The sequence below is a fragment of the Coffea arabica genome, chromosome 7e (genome assembly GCF_036785885.1).
Source record: "Coffea arabica cultivar ET-39 chromosome 7e, Coffea Arabica ET-39 HiFi, whole genome shotgun sequence".
Taxonomy (NCBI): domain Eukaryota; kingdom Viridiplantae; phylum Streptophyta; class Magnoliopsida; order Gentianales; family Rubiaceae; genus Coffea; species Coffea arabica.
Window position 1 is genome coordinate 18,375,456 of NC_092323.1, and position 25,463 is coordinate 18,400,918.

At 34.9% G+C, this 25,463-nt stretch overlaps 3 protein-coding genes across 12 annotated transcripts; 2 read left to right on the forward strand and 1 right to left on the reverse strand.

Annotated features, from left to right (window-relative positions):
• The first annotated feature begins 425 nt into the window (after nt 1-425).
• Nucleotides 426-8,822, forward strand: LOC113702039 (uncharacterized). 6 transcript variants are annotated; one of them, XM_072059113.1, is made up of 4 exons: nt 426-3,345; nt 4,092-4,165; nt 6,103-7,939; nt 8,256-8,822. In XM_072059113.1, the coding sequence occupies exon 1, from the start codon at nt 726-728 to the stop codon at nt 2,670-2,672; it is 1,947 nt and encodes a 648-aa protein (XP_071915214.1). In that variant the 5' UTR covers nt 426-725; the 3' UTR covers nt 2,673-3,345; nt 4,092-4,165; nt 6,103-7,939; nt 8,256-8,822. The 6 variants fall into 6 exon arrangements, with proteins under 6 accessions (XP_071915214.1, XP_071915213.1, XP_071915215.1 ...); XM_072059112.1 differs by having other exon boundaries at nt 6,103-8,822; XM_072059114.1 differs by having other exon boundaries at nt 426-3,332; nt 4,087-4,165; nt 6,103-8,822.
• A 353-nt stretch (nt 8,823-9,175) lies between these two features.
• On the reverse strand, nt 9,176-11,456 carry LOC113702040 (large ribosomal subunit protein eL38z/eL38y). The gene is made up of 3 exons (XM_027222987.2): nt 11,299-11,456; nt 9,927-10,110; nt 9,176-9,413 (listed from the first exon to the last, which is right to left on the reverse strand). Exons 1-3 carry the CDS (start codon nt 11,299-11,301, stop codon nt 9,391-9,393), a joined length of 210 nt encoding a protein of 69 aa, XP_027078788.1. The 5' UTR covers nt 11,302-11,456; the 3' UTR covers nt 9,176-9,390.
• Nucleotides 11,457-15,009: 3,553 nt separating this feature from the next.
• On the forward strand, nt 15,010-18,121 carry LOC140011014 (uncharacterized exonuclease domain-containing protein At3g15140-like). 5 transcript variants are annotated; one of them, XM_072058790.1, is made up of 6 exons: nt 15,010-15,387; nt 15,625-15,768; nt 16,348-16,520; nt 16,900-17,089; nt 17,645-17,702; nt 17,795-18,121. In XM_072058790.1, exons 3-6 carry the CDS (start codon nt 16,395-16,397, stop codon nt 17,838-17,840), a joined length of 420 nt encoding a protein of 139 aa, XP_071914891.1. In that variant the 5' UTR covers nt 15,010-15,387; nt 15,625-15,768; nt 16,348-16,394; the 3' UTR covers nt 17,841-18,121. The 5 variants fall into 5 exon arrangements, with proteins under 5 accessions (XP_071914891.1, XP_071914892.1, XP_071914888.1 ...); XM_072058791.1 differs by having other exon boundaries at nt 17,645-17,684; XM_072058787.1 differs by having other exon boundaries at nt 16,900-17,067.
• Nucleotides 18,122-25,463: the final 7,342 nt, after the last annotated feature.

Below are 25,463 nucleotides of genomic sequence, written 5' to 3' on the forward strand. Positions count from 1 at the left end.
GAATTGGTTATAAAAGGGGCCCACACATGTGAAGAAGACAGTTTTGAGTAATAACAAATTCCATCTCATTTTCCTCTGATTCTCTCTCTTTCTTTTCACTTCCTCTGATTCCCTTTTTCTCCTTTTTCCCAGTTCGTCCCCACATTCAATTCTAATCAGTAACTCAGATTCAAGCCATTGCGCTTGAGTTCCTGACATCGTCACGTCACCAACACCCCACCCTCACTCGAACTTGATGAACACCGGAGTCGAACCTTTGACTAAACTACGAGCAAGTTCTAGTCAAATAGCTTAACTAAATTATACACCTAGACTTGGCAAAATAAAATTTGCTACATGGCTCAAAATTTTTTACTTAACAGGGTAGTATTTAATTGCTGTGAAAAAAATAACTTTTGTATGTTCAAATATGACTACTATCAAGTTTATCTTAATCAAGGGTTGCAATAATAACAACAATATCATGATCGTTCATAATCAACAAATATCATCCCATTCGCCTTTTACAAAATAGCCTCTCTCTTTTTTTTCTTTTTTTTAAAAAAAAGGGGTTTGGGCATTGCCAGGCTTTTGACTGAGCTTTAGTATCCGACACTGCGACGACGTCGTAATTGAGAAAGCAAGCGCAATTGCCTGAATTTACCTCAGAAAATAATTTTCAACAACCGAACTTCAGAATTTGCCTGAAAAATCCCAGTAATTAGTTCATTTGAGACCGGAAGACGATGGGGATGATGATGATGAAGACGACGACGATGCAGAGAAGAGCTTCTTCTGCGGTGATTGTTTCCATTGCTCGGTCTCAGGGAGCAGCGGCTTCATTAGGTACTCCTGCTCCTGCAGGTTGTACTACTCTTGCATCATTCCTCTCTGCATTCCCAAACCATAAACCCCATTTGGCTTTTTGTTCTGCTATTAGTAGTAAATTTAAGAGTTCTTCTGAAAAAGCTCTGAAATTTCAACCTGAATTAAGGAATGATATTAATAATGTCAACAGTCTTGATGATGCTTTGAGCTTGTTCGAGCGGATGGCTCGGATGAGGCCTCTGCCTTCCGTTATTGATTTCACTCAATTGCTGGACCGTATTGTTAAGATGAAGAAGCATTATTCTTCAGTTGTTTCCCTTTTTAGAGATATGTGTGTCAAGGGCATTCCTGTAAATGAGTACACCCTTACTATGGTGATTAATTGTTACTGCGTTGTGGGCCGAGTGGATCTAGCTTTTTCTACATTGGCTGGCTTCTTCAAACGTGGTTTTGTTCCCGATGTAGTCACCTTTGGCACTTTGCTTAAGGGACTTTTTCGAGAACAAAAGGTTCCTCAGGCACAAGAATTGTTCAAAAAGATAATCAAGGAAAAACTTTGTAAACCCAATGAAACTATGTTGGGGATTGTGATAGATGGGATCTGTAAGGCAGGAAACACTCAAACAGCCATTGAATTCCTCAGAGCAATGGAAAAACGAGGAAGCCCTTGTAAACCTACTGCAATTATTTACAATACTGTCATTGACAGCTTGTGCAAGGATAAAATGGTTGATGAAGCTCTTGCCTTCTTACAGGAGATGATTGAAAAGGACATTCCCCCGAATGTTGTCACTTACAGTTGTTTGATTCAGGGTCTGTGCAGCTTAAGCAGATGGAAGGATGTTGACAAGCTCTTTGCTGAGATGAAGGTTTATAAAATTGTTCCAAATGTTATTACTTTTAGTATAGTGGTGGATGCACTATGTAAGGAAGGGCATATAGAAGATGCTGAAGAGGTAGTCCAGATCATGATCCAGCAAGGTCAAAATCCCGACCTGGTCACATACAGTTCCTTAATGGATGGGTACTGTTTACAGAGTCGAATAGATGACGCAAGTAGAGTTTTCAATGCCATGGTTGCTAGCGGCCTTACACCCGATCTCCATTGCTATGGTATTCTAATAAATGCCTATTACAAGACCAAGAAAGTGAAAGCAGCCATGACGCTCTTTCAAGAGATTCCACATAAAGGTTTAACACCTAATATTGTTATTTATAACACTGTGTTGCAGGGGTTATTTAGTTCAGGAAGGTATCTTAGTGCACGAGAAATTTTCAATGAGATGCAAGCTTCTGGCATGAAGCCTGATTTTCACACTTACTGTGTGGTACTGGCTGGATTATGCAAGACTGGACATGTCGACGAAGCATTGGAGTTATTCCATGCAACCGAAGCCGATGGAACAGATCTTCACATTGAAATGTACAATATCATGCTTGATGGGTTGTGCAAATGCAGGAGGCTCGATGGTGCCCGGGATCTTTTCAAAAATCTCTCCCTTAAAGGATTGGACCCTAATGTCATAACATACAACACCATGATTGCTGGCCTGCTTTCAGAAGGTCTGCTCATCGAAGCTAAAGAGCTCATTGGAAAAATGGAAGAGAAGGGTTGCTTGGCAGATAGTGTTACATACAATGTCATTCTGCAAGGACTCCTTATGGGAGGTCATTATGATGATGCAGTGGTCTATTATGAAGAAATGGTTCATAGAGGATTCTTGCTGGATGCATCTACGTTTTCCATTTTACTTGATTTATCTGCTGAGAATCAGAACAATCTTTCTGTGCTAATGTTGATGCTGAAGATTGATCCCAATAGCAAGAGGTTCATGGATGGGGGACAAAGAGGACCTTCACATTAGTTGTAACATGTTGGTCCTGCAGTTTTTTGGCCCCTGATGTTTAATTTGCTGGTAGGAATGGTACTAAGGTTCACATTTGATCCTTTTATCACTTATCATCTTTGTTTAGAGGAGGTCTCTTGGTGACATTCTGCAAGGACTCCTTAAGGGAGGTCATTATGATGATGCAATGGTCTATCATGAAGAAATGGTTCATAGAGGATTCTTGCTGGATGCATCTACATTTTCACATTTTACTTGATTTATCTGCTGAGAATCAGAACAATCTTTCTGTGCTAATGTTGATGCTGAAGATTTACCCTAATAGCAAGAAGTTCATGGATGGGGGACAAAGAGGACCTTCACATTAGTTGTAACATGTTGGTCCTGCAGTTTTTTGGCCCCTAAACTTTAATTTGTTGGAACTAATGTTTGGATCCTGTTGTCACTTATCATCTTTGATGCAATTGAACCATAGAGGAGATCTGTTGGTCATATTTTGTTAAACACCTCAAAGATCTCCAGTTTGGTGGTGAAGCCACTTTGCTTAGGGAAGTTCAATTGATAAGTGTTGCAGATCAAAGAAATCTGCTGCCATTAATTGGATTTGTACCACTTCTTATGGGCGACCTCTTGTCGATCTTTCCATGGAGAACCTTATTGTGGCATATCACTTAAGTGGTAACTTGTACAGGTTATTTTTTCTTCGTTTTTCATGGGTGTTGGAACTTTAGCTTGCCTGTAAATTTTGCTTTGGATAACTAATATTTTAATTTATTGTAAATAAGAAATGAAATGTCATATGCAAATATAGTTTGTGACTTTGGATTTCTGGAAAAGTTTTAAGCTGCATTTCTGCAATTTCAAGAAATTGTTTTGTAAGATAAAATTGTTACTTTTATTTTGATTCTTAAGTGGTGCCAAAGTTGCAGCCAGTTTATAAGTGTAAAAACTTTCTAGACCAGTTTCTTGCTTTGGATTCATAGTTTGAGATCCCTAGGATAGTCATGGTTATTGATTTTTTTTTTCACTGCATTTGACTGTACCCAAACTCTTTAAGCATGATCCAGAAAAAAGTGTTCTGATCACTTCCCCTTTAATTGTCAATGCTATACTAAATTGTATAGACATTCAGTAGGAGTGTGGCAAAAATATCGTTCTCTTGCAATAACTTGGAATAGTTCATCCAAGAAACTCTCCGTTTTTTGACAATATACTTGATTATGGGATTCTTTAATTTTAGTACTTAGTTGTTTATAAGTTAAAATAATAATTAAAGAATAGGTTTTTATTGCACAACTGCTATTAGGTCACCATCTGCAATAGTTTTAAAAAAAAAACTTACTGGCACATCACAATGGTAATAATATACTTTTCTAGTCTTCCAAGCTTCGTATCTATCATTTTTTTTAAAATTGTTGTTCTTTTTTGGCAGAGCAGGAGAGCAGTGGAATTTGTATAGCAGAGTGTGAAGATTTGACCTCAGCTTAGACTGGATAGAGACAATTAATTAGGTATTAAAATGTATGGAAATAGTTATGATGAATTTTATATGAAAGGATTCGGTTAAAGTGATTAAGACTAATTTTTTAAATTACTCTAGCAAACAAATTTTATTGCTTTATAATTATGTTTTAGCTAAATATCTTATGCTGAAGAATGATGGATTATATCTATTGGCTGTGGAAGAAGTAAACTGTCTAGTGACCTATAAACAATGTTGAGAAGTGATCTTTTATTGATTTGCCATATAGTTCTTTTGTGTAGATTTTGTTTGCATGATTTTGATACTGCATGTACTATTTAGCGATGGGGTCATGCGTTGCAAAGAGAATGATGGTCACATGTTTTTGGATGCTGTTCAGAAAATTAAATCTCCTTGCTCATGTTGAAAATCTATTTTTGTGTCCTAAGGTGGATTTCAACCAGGCCTCGTAGAAATGTTTCCAGAATGAAATTAAGATATACGTTCTGAGTTAGTATTATTCCAAATTTAGCTGAAGTTTAGCTTAGACAGTGTTATTCTTCCACACTGTCTTCACGTGCATGGCTAAGATGCCATTGACTTTGTGCTAGTTTAAAAATCCATTTAGCACATTCGATTTAAAAAAAAAAAAAAAAAACTAGCGGAATACTCCCACTTCTCAATCTGAATGTCGAACTTCAGCAAAACTAGGACTATGGCTTACATTTTTTTGGATCTACTCTATCATGCAGTCTCGTTAAGGCAGAATACTCCCACTTCTCAATATGAATGTCGAACTCCAGCAAAACTAGGACTAGGCCTTATACTTTTTTGGATCTAATCTATCATGCAGGCTTGTTAAGAATGTAAGATATAGTTAGAGGTTAAAATCAAGTTTATTCAATTTTACAGAGAATGTGATTTCAATTGAAGTTATTAATATTTAATCGCTATATTTCATGATTGAGATATAGTACTTATCGAGGAAAAGCTATACAGGTGCCCTATTTTGACTCAAAGTCCATTAATTGCTATCTTACCATTCTCAGATGGATGAGTATAAACTGCAAAAATTACTTCAAACCACACCCTATATAACATCCGTTCAAATAGAGTTGAAAGAAAATTAAGGACAAGTCTTGATTTTAATTTGTTTTATTTTATTTCTTGGTGACAAACATTTAACGGCAAGTCTTGCATTGAAGTTTTATGAATATGCAAGTGAACATGCAAGAGAACAGTCTAAAAATTACTTGCTGTGCTTTGTCTTTTTCTAAATCTTTGCTGTTTTACAATGGACCAAAATCATGTTTATCGAAAAAATTTTGCAGTCCTACTGACAACTTAGTTATCTTTTCTAATAGCTTTAGGGGAGGATTCCCAATTTTGTTCAACAATATCCAATTGTAAGATGGAAAACCTAATCTTGTTTCTGAATGTGGGAAAATAGTTTGTGATAAAAGTATTCTATAAATGGGATTTTTCTAGTAGCATCTAGTCTATGTAGCTGGTTTAGTTTCCAAAGAATTTCATCACAATATTCTTTCTTACAGTATGCAGTAAATTTGAATTATTTACTGAAAAGATACTCAGCATGGAATGAAGATGCTGAATTTGTATCTTGAATACTAGTAACCATTGTTTGTTAGTCATAAAATTTGTTTGATAAGGTCTTATTGGTCACTGAGGTGGAAATGAGATTTTTTTTTTGGTTTTTGCTAGTCATTATTGGGCATGATCTGCAGTTATATGAATGACCTTTCAGTAATTGTAAATAATCTATTTGTGCCTGTGATCTATCCATTTGGCTTATTTGTCAAAGTTTTACACCATAGTTCTTGTGTCAAACTGCTATCAGGACACTTGTGTGATTGCAAACTAATCTTTGTCTTTGGCTGACTTCGTTTCTTCCTTAATCAGTTAGTAGGTCTAGTTTCTTGAGTTGGTTGTCTCTAATTTCAATTCTAATTAGAAAGTTTCTTGTAGCGTTTGATTCAGTTGTCTTGCACCCCTACTCTTGTGACTTACTGCTTATATCTACCACGGCTGCTGCAATTTTGTTCAAGAGGAGAGTGTACAAGAGAGAACCTCCATGGCTTGCACTGAGTTGCATTTCAAGGATACCCCAATCTAGATGGTCATTCTTATAACATCCAATCCAAAGCCAACATTAATTTAAAAGAGCTTTGTCCTGCCATCAATTGAATTGAGATCGTGGACCAAACCATTTGGGAATTGGATTTGAATTTCGTTGGATGTTGAACCAAGTTCATCTGAATCAGAGCCGGAATGATATGCAATGCCTTTCCTAAGACTTTGTGCCATCCTATGATTTATCCTCAATAGTGCCACCAATATCACTGGAAACTTCTCCCAATTGCCAAATTTTCTGCTTGATTGGGTTTTCTCAAAATTGCAACTCAATTTTATTATTTTTGCTGTATGCTGACTTATGTTTATTTTGATGTAGTAGCCTGAACTTGTGTTTTTTCTCTGCTTGTATGCCGCTGTATTTTAACTTCCTTCCTCCGGTGGCCCTGGTATGGCATCTTATTTCTCCTTCATCCGGTGGCCTTATTTTACAGGTTTGACCTTGCCAATTAGATTTAATTACTTAAAGTGGAAGTCCAGAGTATTATGCCTTTGAAATTACTTGGCATAGGGTTTTCTGCTATGGTATTTAGTCCCAATGTTAACTTTCTTCCTTTCAGCTTTTAGTTCTCCAAAAGGATATGTGGCTGTATTGTAGAGTGTATCAAGTACCATTTAGTAGTTTATCTCTTTGGCAATTTTGAGTTCACGGATCATTTTGACCTTGATCTTCTACTTTTGAGGAATAAACATCTTCTGCAAATAAATTAGCACCTCTGGCCACCTAACCAAAAAACCTTGTGGCTCTGCCTGTTTGGTCTGTTGGTCAGGACACCCTGGATCTGTTCTGGTTTTGTCTTTCTATAAACAACCGGAGAATCATCAAATGTTTAGTATAGCACACTCTTAATCACTTTTAGCACTGCAGTAGTACTCTCTAAGTTCTTGTAAAGTTGACAAAAGCTAATTATTGGTATATGATTTGTGTCCTTTATAAATACTATGCCAGCTTAGCTCCAAGAAAGCCCATAGAGAATGCTTTTCCACAGAAACTCATTAAACTTCACACTAGCATAAAGCAACTCTTCTGATCATGTCTCTAGCTCTAAGGTTGTTTTATCTCTCATTTAGCTGTTCAGAAGATTTGTCAGGCATAATTGTCAATTTGTCATCTATTAGATGGATGACTAGCTAAGACTTCCTGTGAATTATAAAATGTACTATAAAGAGATCGGAATCGTAAAATTAAAAAAATTGATGAAAGTATTGGGTGAAAAAATTTTGTTGAGGGACTCCCCTTGTATCTTTTCCTAATAAGATGGTCTCAGTTGATGCTGAGTAACTTCTTGCAGTTTTGGGGAAATAAATATGTTTAAATCGGTCAATAAGTTACTCATGGTTGGAGTCTACTATAATTTTCAAGTTAAATAGCTGAAAGAGATCAGAATCGGTCAATAAGTTGCCCTTCATATTGTTTAGGTATGGATGTTTACTCCTAACCATGTTAGAGTTTTTAAGCTTGAGAAAGGTTAATTTCATAGGCAGACTGCTCAAGATAATATATTGAATTGCTAGTTTTTCAAGTAGTTAATCGTCGAAAGAAAAAATATTTGTTCCTTAACCTCCTTGTTTTATGATAAGCTTCATTTTGCATCACAGTTATAAATCCCAACAAACCAGCAGTGGTATGAGATGCTAAAACAACAGCAACTCGTGTACCATAATTGTCAAGGTAGAAACACTGTCCCTGGTCTTGTGATTTCAGTCTGATGTAGTAGTCCAGTTAATTCTACATCGTCTGCTCAATTGCCAGAAGTTTTGTTCATCAAAGATCACTAGCTGATTTGAGACTTTAGATGAGCTTGATATCTGTTGTATTGGCTCAAATATGGCAATGTTAGATGGCTGTTAGCTTGACTACCTTACTGAGTGCAAAACATGCATTACCACACAAGATGGAATTGCTTAAATGCTTTAGTTTGTGATTCTAGCTGTTGTTTGTGTCCATCTGCAGTGGCATCTTATGTTCAATAATTCTCTCTTATCAGATGCCATCAATTAATCAAGAAACTGGAATCGCAAACCCCGAGCCAACTGAGACTGCCAAGAGTTCCTTTCAATCAAGTATTGCACCTGAGTAAAAAACCATAGGGCTCATATGTTAAAAAAAAGTTGCAAAATCTTTGACTATGATCTATCATCTTCCTCAATGGCATATGGACCGTGAGAAGTTGAATATTACTGGTATCATTTGGATAAAACAAGACTTGCGCCGACCATACAGGCAATGAAAAAGATGGCAACAATGGGGAATCCTGTTTATGTTCCTAAGGTGTTTTCCTCTGGTGCCGATGCTGCCATTTGCAGGCTCTTATTCTTGCCATTGCGCAATAATCTGCCGTACGACAAACGAAGAACCAAATAAATAAGTTCAATTCATGTATAACTTCCCCTGTTAAAAGGGAAATGGAAATGATTTTCATCTTAATGAACCATCTCTCCATAGACACCTGCCACTTTCTTAACTCCTCTGTTGGATGCCACGGCAAAGGTGGTCTGGCAATGAACGAAACAAGTATAATGACTATAATGTGGTGATCCTGAATTCAGCCTAAGCTCGTTCTGTATATAATGCCGTGAGAACATAACACTAGAGTTTGCTCAAACACTAATATGTGCAATGAAACGCCAATCAAAGGTTCAAGCATTACTTGAACTTGTTTAGGGACACAAGCCTAAAATTCTTAGATAACTGTGTAAAGGCTATTACCTTAAAGCTATTAAAATCTAAAACCTGCCATAATTGATAAATTCATTTAAAGAAGTCAGAAAACCAGGGCGGAAAGACCGCTGCAGATTAGCTTGGGATTCCTATTCAAATCAAACGGAGTTTGTGCCAGCTTTGGGAAGCGACAAGGCAACTATTTATGGTGTCCAGGCCATCTTTGGAAATGATAGCAAGCTCCAGTTAGACGTCTGCCCAATCACTCAATTGGAAGTCAAATTTAGACCAAAATACAGTTTCAGCTGAGTTGTATACATCTAATTGCTGGCAAGATCTCAAATCCTCTACGATTAAGATAAGCAACATTCACACACTTAAAACGGGGTCTTTGTCATGGCAACTGTGAAACAAATCAAAATAATTCTGGGCAACACTGCTTGATGCAAACGAATTGCCGCTCACAGATCTTGCACACTCAAACCTGCAATAATTGAAAGAGTACGTAAGAAACTCCAGCAATGTTTCATAAAACAACAATATCAACTACATCACATGGACCAGAAGTCTATGCATAGAACACTTGCAAACTAAAGCCGCTAGCCAATTTCCTATCCATTCGGTTTTTGGTCATAAATGGTTAACATTCATGCCAGAACACCCAACTTAAAGTTTCAAACTCAGCAACAAAGACATGAACTTAAATAATTAAGCATACTAGTTTGAGAATGCAGAGGGAAACGAAAAGGTATAGCACAATAACTTGGGACTTAAAAGAATCTACTTAAACCAGAGTCTACTGGTTCTATATGACTACTACAGCATCAACCATGACAGAATAAAGTTAAGATATACATGCAATCCAGCTTGGACTGCACTAAACATTTTATGCTTTGCTATGCTGCCTTCAATACAGTAGAGATTTTTTGCAGAGAAAATACTACTACAGGTCACTTGAACTATGCAGGTAAATGGTGTAAAAACAGTAATCACCAACCTGGGGGAAGTGATTGCTTCAACTTATCAGCCTTCTCAGAGTCAAAGACACAGAGTGTGTACAGATACTTAGAGCAGCGCACCTTGAACTTCACCACATCTTTGCTCCTCTTTATCTTCACTGACCGTGCATCCTTCCTTCTAGCTGTTAGAAGAAAATCCTTGATCTCGTGTATTTGCTTAGGCTAAGATCATAAATCCAAACAAACATCAATAAAAAAAATATGACCAAGTTTAATTTTAACCTTGAATGTAATATATAAAGCAAAAGCTATTGCACCATAAAGAAAGAAAAAGTAAAGACTGCAATTCTCTCCAGCCAGTTTTCTATATTATTAACTTTATCTTTATGAGAAGCCTTTTCAGTTCTATTGCTTTCGGCTTCCTTCCAAAGAATCGTTGTAAAATTACCAGAAGATACCACCAATTCTGAACCGGGTCATAGTCTAACAATAAAGATAAGACAAAGTCTGAGCTGACAAAATCAATACAAACAACACTAGTCCACCATCATTCAAAGTCTAGAAGGAAATACAATTCACCCATTGAATACAGAAAATATACCTAGATGTTTGCCTATTGGGGAAAAATCCTACTGAACTTGTCATATTTTGGCGTTAACTCAGTCTGACATGATTCAAACTCAAACATTTTATAGGACAAATCCCTCCCCCTTCCTCCTCCCAAAAGAAAACCTTGAGCTCACCAAGCTAACAGGAATGCAATTGCAAAAAAAAATTTTATGTCAGTCCAGAACAACTGCTAACCGAACAACTACAGTCACGGTTAGTAGTTGTTTCAAAAAGCTCCATGAGGACCCCGCTTAATATGCGAATTAGCAAGTGGGGTCATTTATATGTCCACATGGAGCTGGTCCTGGAGCAATTCCTAGGCTCCGGACCAACATAAAACTCCTCCAATTGCAAAATAAGAATCTCTCTCCCAGCAAGATAATTCCTCAGAAAGCTCCAGCAATTGCTGCTCATAACACTTCACTAAAAATCCCCTTATCCCCAAAGCATTCAAGCATTAATTAAATCTTCTCACAGCCTATTGAAAACCCTATACTTTAACCACTATCCTAACTTACCCTAAAGGTAAAAACGAGACAATAAAAATCTGTAATAATCAGCAATGCAATAACGTGAATCATATACTTTCCAACCAGAATCCACACTAATCAAACGATTTGACTGTTTAAAAATGTTCCAAAAAAATGATGAATAAACAAAAGAAATTCTAGATAGAACCTACAAACTGACGATTCACCCAAAAAAAAGAGAACCAATATCTTTCAAAATAAGACATAATTACGGCACCGAAAACTAGATTGAAATATTAAATCGGAAGAAATACAAAGAGAGAGCTATTACCATCTTTGGAGCTAGGGTTTCGCCGCGATGAAGAGCAAAGTAGCCTTCTGCTGTGCTGCTGCTCCTCCCTAACCAGTCTAATGAGTATCTGGCATTAGAGGAGAATGGTATATATACCAAGCCAGTATAAAACCCTAGGATTTTGTTTTCCTTTATTTGCCGGTTTTACCCCTTCTTTGGACTATTGTATGGGCAGTAAAAAAGGAAGCGGGAGAAGGGATTTTTACTTCCGGCTGTTGAAAGAAAAAGGAGAAGGGATTTTTACTTAAATATTCGTGATTGGATTTTGGTCAAATAATTGATTTTTTTTTTTTAGGTGTATCCCGCAGGGAGTGGATCCCGCAAACTATTCACCACCTTCAGCAACTTGCTGACAGCAAGGTTCGAATCAAGGATCTAAAACTCCATCTTCAACAACCTCAACCACCAGACCAAGCCCCTGAGGGCTAATAATTGATATTTCATTAATATAAAAAAAATTTTAAATTGAGATTTATAATATAGATTAGTTAAATAAATTTAATGCATAATTAACAATATAAAATTTACTTATTAATGGTGCTTTTAAGGCCACATGTCTCCATAGAAGTATAAATTATGACTCATAATACTATTCACTAGATTGGTATGTAATATACTATATTAGTGGGTATGTAATATATAATATATTTTATTAAAATATAGAATTTGGTACTTCAACGAGTAATGAAAATTTCGAAATCGAATTTAAATATCTAAGTACAAACTATTTTAGGAATAACATTTTTTACCGAAGTTCATTTTGCCTTTTATATTTACGAAAACTATTTCAGCTTAGTATTGTTTTAATGGTATTTTTTTGGGCACCCGTTATCATATTTAAAAATCACATAATTTACTATATATATATATCTATATATTAGTAATTATTAACCTCTCTTGCATTTATATGCTTTCATTTTTAATCTTGTCTACCCTCCCGGAAAAAGTCAAAAAAAAAAAACTGCCCGGACAGAATCTACAGAAGTTTAAAAAAAAAGGCTACCTCGAGTCAATTGGTAGATTCTAGCTTTGATTGGAATCTCAAAGCTAGAAGATATGACTGATCCTTTTTTTGTGCAGTTTTTGTCTCCTATCAGGCTGTGTCAGCTCAGTAGTGGTAGTAGTTAAAAAAAAAAGGGATAATTTCAGAAACCTCCCCTGAGGTTTATGACATTTATACTGATCTCCCCTGTGGTTTGAACAATTACACTGACCCCCCTGAGGTTACTAATCCTTTACAAATTTAGTCCAAACGATTAAAATATTGTTTTAGGAAGTGAAATTAGAATTTTGTACCAAATTTGCCCTTTGTACTACATGTCCAATGAATGACAAAATACTACAAATCAATTAATAATTAATAAACTTTAAGGAGTATAGTTTATAGGCAAATACGCATTACCTATTTAAAGTAACGGCTGTTTACGGGTATTTTACTTTCAAACATTTAATTTATGATAAATATATCAATGTTTGTAAGTAAAATTCAAAAAATGTTACAGTAATATTCTTGCAAAAAGGAAATCGGTAGGTTATTTATTTAATATAAATTAAATATTTTTTTTTAAAAAATGGCTCATAAAGTATTAATTCTTTATGGCTTTTATCCATTACATGAGTAAAGTATTGGCTTTTATGGACATTTTATTCTGAATCATTTAATTTATGTTAAATATATAAATATTTGTAACTAAAATTGAAAAAGTGTTATATTAATATTTTTACGGAAGAAAGATTGGTAGGTTTTGTATTTAATAAAAATTAAATATTTGAAAGCAAATACTAATCTGTATTTGAGCGTAAATATTTGAAATTCAAAAAATGTTACAGTAATATTCTTGCAAAAAGGAAATCGATAGGTTATTTATTTAATATAAATTAAATATTTTTTTTTAAAAAGGCTCATAAAGTATTAATTCTTTATGGCTTTCATCCATTACATGAGTAAAGTATTGGCTCTTTATGGACATTTTATTCTGAATCATTTAATTTATGCTAAATACATAAATATTTGTAACTAAAATTGAAAAAGTATTATATTAATATTTTTACGGAAGAAAGATTGGTAGGTTTTGTATTTAACAAAAATTAAATATTTAAAAGCAAATACTAATCTGTATTTGAGCGTAAATATTTGAAATTCAAAAAATGTTACAGTAATATTCTTGCAAAAAGGAAATCGATAGGTTATTTATTTAATATAAATTAAATATTTTTTTTTAAAAAGGCTCATAAAGTATTAATTCTTTATGGCTTTCATCCATTACATGAGTAAAGTATTGGCTCTTTATGGACATTTTATTCTGAATCATTTAATTTATGCTAAATACATAAATGTTTGGAACTAAAATTCAAAAAGTGTTATATTAATATTTTTACGGAAGAGAGATTGGTAGATTTTGTATTTAACAAAAATTAAATATTTGAAAGTAAATGCAAATCTGTATTTGAGCGTAAATATTTGTATTAAATTAAATGTTTGAAAGTAAAATTTTCGTAAAGAGTTGGTACTTTAAATAGGTAATGCGTATTTGCCTATAAACTATACTCCTTAAAGTTTATTAATTATTAATTGATTTGTAGTACTTTGTCATTTATTGGACATGTAGTACAAAGGGCAAATTTGGTACAAAATTCTAATTTCACTCCCTAAAATAATATTTTAATCGTTTGGACTAAATTTGCAAAGGATTAGTAACCTCAGGGGAGGTCAGTGTAATTATTCAAACCACAGGAGAGGTCAGTGTAAATGTCATAAACCTCAGGGGAGGTTTCTGAAATTATCCCAAAAAAAAAATTTTGCGTATGTAATCTAGCGGTTCAAATGAACGGCCAGATTTTCACCGAGGCTGCATGCTCACCTATATAATCAGGCTTGAACAAATTCACTTCACTCCGTGCTATATCTCATTTCCTCCCTTTGAATTCTGACTTTTTCCCATCTCAATCTCTCTGTTAAGTTACTTGCCATAGACCAAATCTAGAGACGATTTCACAGAGGGTATCACGGAAGAAACCTCGCTGTTGGCTAGAAACCACAAAAGAAAACTGGCAGCCGAGTACCTTTTGGTGTCGCATTTTTTTGGGAGTAGGCCACTGTGCTAATTATTTGCGGTGTTTTCATTAAGCCCGCTGTGCTGATTACTCAAAATGCTGAAAAGACAATCAAATTTTTAAATACGAACAGCTTTGAAGAGGTTAGTTTTTTATGTAATTTATATTATATGAAAATTGGTATATTTTTTATATTATATTAATCAATTAGTAGTAAATATTTTATGTTATTGTTATATTATGTTATTAAATTACTATTTAGTTTTTTGTAAAAGTAATTGTAGACAGATGATGTGATTTATTTTATTACGTAGTTAATATTAGTTTAATAACACGATACAGTTAGTGGCACTACAACAAAAATGGCTTTTCCTGACACGCTTGATTTTTGTCATTATAACACTTCTATCATGACACTTATTATCAATTCAATAATATATACTTTAATTTTGTTTTATTTTATCTGATATAAAAATAATAATGTATCTTTAGATTCCCTATCATGACACTTGAAAAAATATGAGATACACCAAAAAAATTAAAACATAAAATGATGTTTTTTGATTTTGGCTGAAGATTCCTTCGCCAAAACACTTAGTGAAATTTCAAAACTTTTATTTTGCAAGCCAGTGAAATTTTGGTTCTTCTCATCTCTCTCACAAACTCTCTCTCTCGGCAAACTATCTCTCAAAACTCCCCCATTTTGGTTCTTCCGTCTTCCGCCTTCACTGCCGCCCCACTCCCCTATTTTCAGTTGCTGACTCGGCCGCTTCTCTACCCTGTTCGGTCAACCACGACACCTGCACCAATAAGCCTTCGTTCTCTTTGCTAGGACAAAAAGAATAAGAAAATAGATACTCGTGCTCTTTCCTTTTTCTTCTTTCCTCTGAAACCCATCCCCATGTTTCTCCTTACTGACTAGATATTCGGGTTGAGCGTGCTGAGGAGTAGAGTAGGCGAAGGTTGCCTCTATCATCTCACTGGAGTCCAGCCACTACAACGGAAATCATCACTGTAAAGTTTCCCACACTCTTGTACCTTTTTTCCCCCTTAATTGTATTGTTTTCTTCTTTGTCTGCAATCATGTCGGTTATGCTTTACTTTCATCTTGTTAATCACTTTTTTAAGTGGCTGGAATTGATCATAGGTTTGAGTAGAGCTTTAGATTTAAAATTCAAGCTCAGGCCGTATAAGGAATTGATGAAAAAGAAATTTCAAAACTTTTCATGCTCACTACCTATTTGTCGGAAGGTTCGAATGAAGAAAGAAGAAAATTTGCAAGGAAGCGAATAGAGGGATGAGAAAGTAAAGACAAGGAAAGAGCGTAATTCTTCTTGAAGAAAACAGGGACACGAATCAAATTCCCTGGAACCAATGCCCAATTGTGAGGGAAAGGTATGCAGCAATTATATGTAAATAGTACCCAATTGTAAAGGTTCAGAAACAATGAGCCCATCACTTTCATATGCCTCCAAATACCCTTATTCCTTATTATAGTGGATGGATCATGGATGACAATTTGATAATGCCGTGCTGCCTTCAACTTTTTTGAGGGAATTTTTTTTTTTTGTTCAGATTTTTTCTATTGAGAAATTTATCACTTGTATTTTTCCCTTTTACTAAGCAAGCAACTCATTAATCGTGCTAAAGAAATTATTATTGTGATGTTGTAAGCTCCTATCTAACTTAACTACGAAATATTTTTATCCAAACACAATCAAGTAGTCTTTCAGTTTAATAGCAGACTTTATTTCCTCTAAATCTTGCAGTAGAAAAAAATAGCATCTACGTGGGGGCAGTATGCTCTGCTTGCTTGTCATCATATACCCAAGTAATTATGTTACTCAGTACATTGCTTAAGAAACTGTATTGAAATGTAAAAACTTCATTGTCACTTAATTGGTGTACATTTTCTGTAACTATGATAATACTTTGTGCTGAAAGATAAATTTTGTGTGTTTATACATGAGGCAGCAGGTCCATTGAATACAACTTGGGACTCCAGAACTTCAAAAGAAGACATGGAAGATATGTGGATTCATCCCAATGTTAATAAGGAATGGATGAAGTCAGGAGAGAAAAAGGGAAAAGTTCGATTTTCTCATGACACAAAGAGGAGGCCTTATCTTTCCCATGTAGAACTAAGGGTGAGATATTGTTTATACAATACATATTTAATGACTAACTATTGAATGTTAGCCTTTTTCTTTAATTTGATCTCTCTTTGGCAAGTGAAGCGTGAGTTTTCTGTACTTACACATTTCTGATTCCGAAATGATTCCCTTTGGATTCAGCTGAGTTGATTACACCCTGTGAACCATAGGTTGGCATGATTTAGTTGTGTGACCGCCATGTTACTGTACAATCTACTTTCAGAGTACGTTGCATTAGTGTGAGATTGGTCTGTGAATTTATGCATTTTATAGAGTGTTTCATCTCAGCCCAATGCTCGTTTGCAGCTGCTGTCGATTAGACCAAGTTGTGTTAAACTTCTCAGATTGTAGCGATAAACTTTTTGATTGTCAGGCTCCAGGAATGGTTTCAATGATGAGGGAACTCCAAATTCCGCTGCTAGGAAGTCACCATCTTGGAATTGATGATACCAAAAATATTGCAAGAGTGGTACAACACATGCTTATAGATGGTGCTCTTTTGCAAATTACTGCAAGAAGATTACGTGGTTCTCCTGAAAAAGTTGAGTTTCTATTTGAAAATGGTATCTAGTTGTCACTCTACATCTCTTTACATTCACCTTGTTATGATCTTCATTTCGGACTAATTTCGTTGTGCTAATTGCATATATATTCTTCATGAACTTTTCTTCTCCAACTTGAGAAATGGTCCATCAGTTTCTCAGAAAGTCGAAAGCCCTCTCAAAACTATATGCTTTGATTTTTTCTGAATTTTTATTTGGGGATGTTTAAAAATGAAAGGTAAGAGAATTCGAATGGGGAAGAATACAATTTACAGGGCAAATTTATGCAATAATTTTGCGTGTAACATTTAAATGATGTTTTAGGAGAATTAACTTTGTTATAGTCAGCAAATTGCTGGATTTCTCCAAATACAAAAATTTACAATATTTGATATGTTTACTTACGATATAGTCTAGATGTGCCTCGGTGCTTCCTCCAAAGTTGCATGTTTAGACCAATTTGCTTCTGCTTTATGATTGAAGTGGACATTTCTTTGCATTTAGAAGTTACATTGCTTTAGATGCATCTCAGTATGCTGCGCGTTGACTAACTTGTCGCATTCACTGTTTGGATAGGTGGGAGTATATTGGCGTCACTTGGTTCCTTTCAGCAAATGTGGTTTTCAAAATCTGAGTAAGCTTTTACATCCACTCTACCTTTCAATATTCAACTTTTCTCCTTTTTTTTCTCCCCATTTTTAGTTTGTTTTATCTCTCGATTAACAGGTTTGAGGAACATGGAGCTTCTAATGTTCAAAGAAAATGCCCGTAAAGTACTTTACTGGTACAGACAATTATCACATTAGACAGAATTTCATGGAGCTGACTTCACTTTGATTAGTTCGCTGACGGTATGGGTTGCTCGGTTTTAATATCCTGCTTTATAGGCGCCCAAACAATGTACTATATATATATACTGTACCTCTCGCGAATCGTTGCTAATGTTGTACAATTACGTTACCTGACTTTTAGTTCAACAAATTATACTTGTTAGGGAATCTTTCTAGTTTGTACTTGTTACTGACTTTTAGTTCAATAAATTATATTTGAGCATTGACTTTTGCTTTTAGATTACTATATGCATTCTGTTCTTTGGAATAATTTTATAAGTCCTTTGGGTTTTTTGATTGACGGAATGTATAGCAGGGAGCACTACCCACAGGTTGCTTCTATATCAAAAAAAAAAAAATTCCTGACAGTTAAAAGTGTCAGCATAGCTCCGTTAAAAAAACTCCTACTTATTACTAACTATAGCTATCCTGACACTTTCGATTATCAAGAAAAGGAATTTTTGTTGGCAGATGAGATGTTATAACAGCATAATTTTCCTGACACATTTAAATACTACATACCTATCCCTACATTGGAAGGGACGACACTCGTCCGAGGTGTGAGGAAAGGTAAAGTGTCAGGTTAGATTATCTATACTGACACCTTTAAATGCCGTTAAAGGTCATTTTTGTTGTAGTGTGGTTTAATTAGTTGAAATAGTTTAATTAGTACATTTATTTAATGAATTAATTTGAAGAGACTGATTAAATGAATGTAGATGTAATTAATGTAGTATTGACTTGTGATTATGATAGTTGTTTAATTAGTCAGTGTAATTTAAGTAATTGAAATAATTGACATCTTTAATAAATTGAATAGGTGAAAAAATTAGTGTAAATAGTTTAGATAAACATCAAAATTAGTGTTATTAGTTTAAAGTAATTTAGTTTATTACGTAAGTTAGTTGATATTAGTTTATGTTATCTGGTATATGATTAGTTTAATTAGTTTAGTGGTTAATTAGTTATTTTAATTAGTTTAATGAATTAATTTTAAGAGCTCGATTAAATGAATTTAGATGTATTTGTCGAGGTATGTATTGACTTGTGATTATGATAGCTATTTAGTCGGGGTAATTTAAGTATTTAAAATAATTGATGCATTTAATAAATTAAATATATATAATTAATGTAATTAGTATAGCTAAATGTCAAAATAGGTGTTATTAATATTTGAAAGACATGGTATTAGAATGGTTATATAATTGATAGATTGTGAAATGTAGGATATTGATAGAGTGCATATAAGAAAAAATAAATGAAAATAAATGTAGTAAGTAAGGTGACTAATTAGGTTTAATTTATTATTTATATAATTATTCAATTATTTGTTATAAATTATTTAATTATAAATCATTATTTGTTATAAATTTAGAAATCATAATTATTTATTTATTTCTTATAAATTAAATATATTTGATTCAATTAATTATTCAAATAAGCATATTAATGCGATTTTAAAATGTTACCAATACTTGCCTCCAATAGGTGTAACATGTCAAGTGAAAATTGTATGGCGATTCAACTATATTGAGGAGGAAAAATTATATAGGCTGGAGGGTCAATTCATATGATCCCCTATATTGAAAAAGGTATTGTTCCTTACAAAGAGAGTAGGTTATGATGACTTAATAGACAGAATATACAATATTATGGGTTTAGATCGGAACAACTATAAGATAGTTTGATATTTCGAAATTGCATCCAAAATTGCATGTTTGGTATGATGCCTTAGTTGGATGATAATGGAATTGTTGGAATGTACTACTTACAATCTGGTAGTAGACATGCAACAGAAAATGTATGTAAAGGTTGAGGAGCTCTTTGGTTTGAGAGAAGATGATACCCAAACCTTGAAAATTATAAATGCTAATCGTACGTGAGGTGGCAGTAGTTTGGAACATGTAACTTTGTTCCAATCAGTCGGCCTTTTTGAGAGTCAAGAGATCCAATTAAATGCAGGAGATGTCCAATCAGACATAGAGGGCAAAAAGGGGTAATGGTCGGTAGACAAAGAGTTGTCCTTCAAGTACAAGTGGTCAACCGATAATGCACAAATCGACATTTAGAACTCGAGGTGTGGATATTGAATCAACATCAATGTTCGATACAATGCCATCTACTGACATTCAGTTTATAGATGTTGACATGGATTTCGAATCGGAGTCGAATCTTAATGGTTTCGATAATAAGAACCATCAACATGATACCGACAGGCAGGAAGCGTATATAGAGCTCCCGACTACAACCCATGATGACATTGGTCGTAGTGCTCCTTGGATGAACAGTGAGGGACTACAACTGCATTATGAAACTGGTGTTGATGCTGCATTAAACTTTGACCCTCTTGATGTTGGGGGCTGGAGAAATTAAAATTTTGGAACGAACATACCAAAAGTTTAGAATTGGACCAACTATTCAAAACAAAGGAGCATGTCAAACGAACTATGAAGTTGTTGTCCATAAAGGAGAATAGAAAGTTTAAAATTCGTGAAAGAATGCCAACGACTTGTACGTCCATTGTCAGGTTTATAATTCCATATCTCGGTATAATTAGCAACTTCGTACAACCTTGCGTAGCTTCCACAATATGTGGATAATTGTCACACTTGTCGATAAACATACTTGCGTCCGTGTTTGTTATAGTAATCACCATCGTGGATTGAGTAGTGGCATAATTGCTAAGCACATTATTTCCCATATTATGAATGGTCCAGTGTTCAAAATTAAAGAAACTCAGGCATCGGTAAAAATGGAGTTTCATTGTGATGTGTCATATAAAAAATCTTGGTACGCCAGATGCTATGCTATTGATATATTATATGGGAATTAGTCGACATCTATAGCACAATTACCAACATATGTGCAGGAGTTACAACTATCCAATCTAAATATGATAGTTATTTGGGACCATCATTCATTGACTACCCCTTCCATATTAATTTTTGACTACATATTTTGGACATTTGCTCCTGACATTCAAGCCTTCCGTCATTTGAAATCGGTCATTTGCATAGATAGTACATTTGTGAAAGGATCTTACTGGAAAACACTACTTGTCACTATAGATTTTGATACTAACAACTCAATGTTTCCTTTGGCATTCGCTCTAGTTGATGAAGAGAATAATCGGAGTTGGTCTTGGTTCATGAGGTTGTTACGCATTTACATGTGTGGTGATGTGCAAAATATATGTGTTATTTCTAACTGTCACTATGGCATTATTAACGCTATGCATACACTCAAAGAATGACATGAGTCGTTAGGGGTGCACCGATTTTGTTTGATTCACATGCAGAGCAATTTTACACAAAAATTCAAGAATGAAAAGTAAACTAACTCTGAACCCTTACACATATGACATCTTTTCAGGTTTCTACATTATTTTTTTAGTGTCGATCCCATTGTGACAATGTATTGCCACATCTCGTAGGCTTAAGAGTCTAATGTTCACAGCTAGTGTGACAAATCAGCCGTGCAAGTATGAAAAATTCATGAACATGATTTTCTCCTTAAATACAGAGGCATATACATGGTTAATAAGTTGATCGGTTCAACTCAAGTAATAAGTTTTGTGCAAAGACAGAGGGTATCGTTGGGAGCATATACCCATAAATATGGTTGAATGATTCAATAATGTATTGAGGGATGCTCGATTGCTGCCAATCACTACATGTATTTAGGTCACATTTAATCAAATGGTTGATCTGTTTATAAAAAATCACAAGATTGCATCGGATCAGGTGTATCCATTCTCATGAAAATATTGGGATAAATATGTCAAAAATAAGAAAAAGGAATGACACATGCAATTCAAATGTTCGATCACAAGAGAAGTATTTACTGCATCACGATTGTTTATTGGCAAAGTCATCAAGGAGGTAATACTCAGACTGTTGACATTGAAAATTGTATGTGCACATGTGAAAAATGGAGAGAATTGTGATTTTCATATTTACACACCATGGCCGCATGTTTTAGGTGTGACATTATTTCAATGACGTTTGTCGCTCTTGAATATACATTTTTCACTTATCAAATTACGTTTAGCGGCCCTTTCCATCCGTTAAGGGACCCAAAATATTGGCTCGAAGCGAAATTAAGGTTGAGCATTATAGGAGATCAGTAGAAACGAAAAATGTCAGAACCATTGAAAACCATTAAGGATCAGAAATCAGATGGATAGAAGGTGCCCTGATGCACTACGTCGGTGTAGTAACTATTTACAGTCAGGTCATAGTGCCCCCAATTGTCCGTATCATGGTTACTTTCATAAATAAGATTTATATGAGTTGTGATAGAAATTTGGGATAGTAGCTAAAACTGTATTCACAGTACTTTGATATGAACTGCTATTTTATGTTAATAAATGTTGCATTTTCTATAATATATGATGCAATGAATTAGTAATTATATAGTAGATCATTATTCGTGTAACTTTTATTTAAAAACAGGATTTTAAATAGAGCGATGGAACATAGCCACAACATCCTCTCATCCAGGGCTCTTAGATGGGGGACTATTTTATATCTACAATTTGAACATAAATTCGCAACTGTTTTTCAAAGCACAAGTATGGATCTAGATGTCCGATATTGTGACAGGAGGTTTTTTCAACCTTTGATAGATTTAGATCCACAAGTTGTTCAATACATCGATACAGTTGATTTTTATGATATTCGCAGAGTAGGTTATCTCACAGTAGATCATGATCTTATAAATACACTTGTGGAGTATTGAAGATAAGAGACACACATTTTTTACCTCCCAATTATGGGAGAGGCGACAATCACTCTGCAGGATGTGAAAGTTTTATAAAGTTTGTGCGTTAATGGTCTACCGGTTACATTGGTGCACAATAGACGTAATTTATTATAGCGCAAATAGTTGGTGCATGATATTTTAGAATACTGGCTAGAGAATAATATGCTCAACCATGGTTGTCTTAAACTTTCATCTATATTCCATCAGTTGAGTACACCACTACCTTCAAATATTTCCGATGAGATGGTTTGCTAGTATGCATTCATGTATATTCTGATTCTATTAGGTGGATTGCTATTTGCGGATTTATATCAAAATCTCGTCAGTTTAAATTGGCTCAACTATATTTGTGACTGGATGCCATGAGTCAGTCCAGTTGGAGGTCCACAACGTTAGTCTATTTATATTCTCGAATGTGCCATGCATCGCGCACCGCTGCTATCACAACTGGTGGGCTATACTTGTTACTACAGCTTTGGGTTTGAGAGCGAATTCCCGTGATTCATCCTGATGTACACCCATATATTGAAATTGAAAATTTTTCTAGAGATGGGAAATGGACAGCCAAATAAATTGGGGTTGATCCTTCTAACCAATCCAACACACATTATCATGAGCAGTTGGCCTTGCTATGGATGGATCAAGTATTTCATCTTATAACTCAACTAGTTATATGTTATAGTAATCTCGTAAATTTCGTCCACACCTAAAAAGTTGTCATTTTATCAGTTTATTTGGATGTCGTATAGCGATGGTATGCTAACTAGTCTACCTGATTACTGTAGATGGGGGTGAGCGCATATGGAGAGTAAGAGTCCTTCTTCTATTCTGGTACATAATCAAACTATATTGTCCTAATTGTGTCATGCGTCAATTTGACATGAGGCAGAAAATTTCAAAACCTGTTGACACTAATCAGGGTGGCCTACATCAGTTGGATCTTTCTGGCTATCTGGAAAGAAACTCAGATCATTTTCATAGGGGTTGGATAGGATACTAGAATGTTCGTACAAATGCAAAGGTACTTGGTGTGCCCATAACAACGTTCAGACCTTCAAATAAGTACCTCGAGTGGTATCAGAATCATACCATTTTGTACATTATGCCTTCTATCCAATAACATGCACAGTTTGATCAAATGCTATTTGGAGTTTTTGACCAGTTAGATAATTTAGTAAGTTACCACTACCTCAATATTTAATTTATTTACAATTCGACAACAATTGATAATAGTTTCTCCATTTTCGACAATGCGAGATATTTACTATGCAACGCATTGCCAGACAATCGCATGCCGCACTTGAGCTTGATGACATTGCAGATCGGTTTCATCCACATTTGTTGACCATTGTCGATGAGACATATGGATCAATGCAATACTTCCAACTTGATCGCATGATAATTGATGATTCTGACTTCTTCGATCATAATCCTCCCACGTCGCAAAATATTCCACTCCAGAATCCAGTGTGACATGTCCCTACACAAGATGAACTATCATCTAGCAGAAGTCGACACAGCAGGCATGGCTTGCAAGATGAAGTCATCGGCAAAACGAGCGTTCAAAGCACAGAGACGGGCACTCAATCTCGACACAGCTCGACTAGTAATTAATTCACCATATTCGTGTCTTTGACAATGACAGATTCCCATGCTATGCCACCTATACAGTTATTGGCCTTCGGCCCTCAGGTCACGATATTCTCGCACTCATTGCATATTAGTTTAGATGCCACGTTTTCACCACAGTTTTCATCTTTTGATACACATCCCACGCCCTTCACATTTTCTTGTATTTGGTGGATGATTTCCATCCTCACCACATGTCCCTCTGATAGGATGCAATTTTATCATTTATTTTATTATTAATCTCCCATATTACCTGACCAGATGTGGATTAATTATTGAATTTTACTCATTTCTGGTATTTTGCATCTATTTCAGGGAATAGAATGAAAATATGATAAAAAATGCCAATTTGATAGAAAAGAAGTCCAAGTCACAGAGTGACCCCAGGGGCAATTTTGAAAAAGAAGATATTACGCCCATTTTGGTAAATTCGGTGAAGGAAAGACGGCTGAAGGGCTTCTTCTTCCTGTTGGGAGCCGCCGCACTTAGAGGACTTAGTTAGTAATTAAATAGGAGAGGACTCCTTTTAGCTTTTGGGGAGAACTTTTCCCTTTTGGCTTCTTTTTTTACTTCCTACGCATGTCAGAGGGGAAGCTTAGCCTTTGACTTTTCTTTTCATCTTTAGTTGCTTTTCTTTTATTTTCGGTAGGAGTGGACAAGAGATGAGTTAAATCCCTTTGTCTAATCAAGGAACAACGGAGGCTTTGGATCGCCTAAAATTGTAAGATCGATTTAAGTTCATCTTTTTCTTTTATTTATTGGTATTCGCATATTCCTTGATTGCAGTGCTTATGATTATTTAATTAATTGATTGTCTTGGATCCGAATAATTAGTTAATTTGGAATCTATTGTCAATTAGGGCATTAAATTCGTAATTGTTTAATTGCCTTGAAATAGTGACAACTGGCATGATTGGGTTTGTGTCAGGAGGATATGCGGGCTAATCTGAAATAACCCTGGTAGTGCGTTATTTGGTTAGAATAGGGCTCCTCTAATACGTAAGGCAATTGGAAAATTAAATTTTTTGGACGTACCTAAGATAATTTCTCAATTAGGGCAATGATTAACGGGCGTACCTTAATCACCGACACAATAAGGAGGGGCTGACTGTTATCGCTTGTTTGACAGTTATAACCTATTTATTGGTAAATAATTGGGATTGACTTTGCAT

What these genes read in the sequence shown, in the direction of transcription:
- LOC140011014 (XM_072058788.1), top strand. Translation starts at nt 16,395, where the DNA reads ATGGAAGATATGTGGATTCATCCCAATGTTAATAAGGAATGGATGAAG. An exon ending in TTTCCCATGTAGAACTAAGG is followed by an intron (nt 16,521 to 16,899) that starts GTGAGATATTGT and finishes TTTGATTGTCAG; the next exon opens with GCTCCAGGAATGGTTTCAAT. An exon ending in TACGTGGTTCTCCTGAAAAA is followed by an intron (nt 17,068 to 17,644) that starts GTTGAGTTTCTA and finishes CTGTTTGGATAG; the next exon opens with GTGGGAGTATATTGGCGTCA.
- LOC113702039 (XM_072059112.1), top strand. Translation starts at nt 726, where the DNA reads ATGGGGATGATGATGATGAAGACGACGACGATGCAGAGAAGAGCTTCT.
- LOC113702040 (XM_027222987.2), bottom strand. An exon ending in GAAGCAATCACTTCCCCCAG is followed by an intron (nt 9,414 to 9,926) that starts GTTGGTGATTAC and finishes CAATTATTGCAG; the next exon opens with GTTTGAGTGTGCAAGATCTG.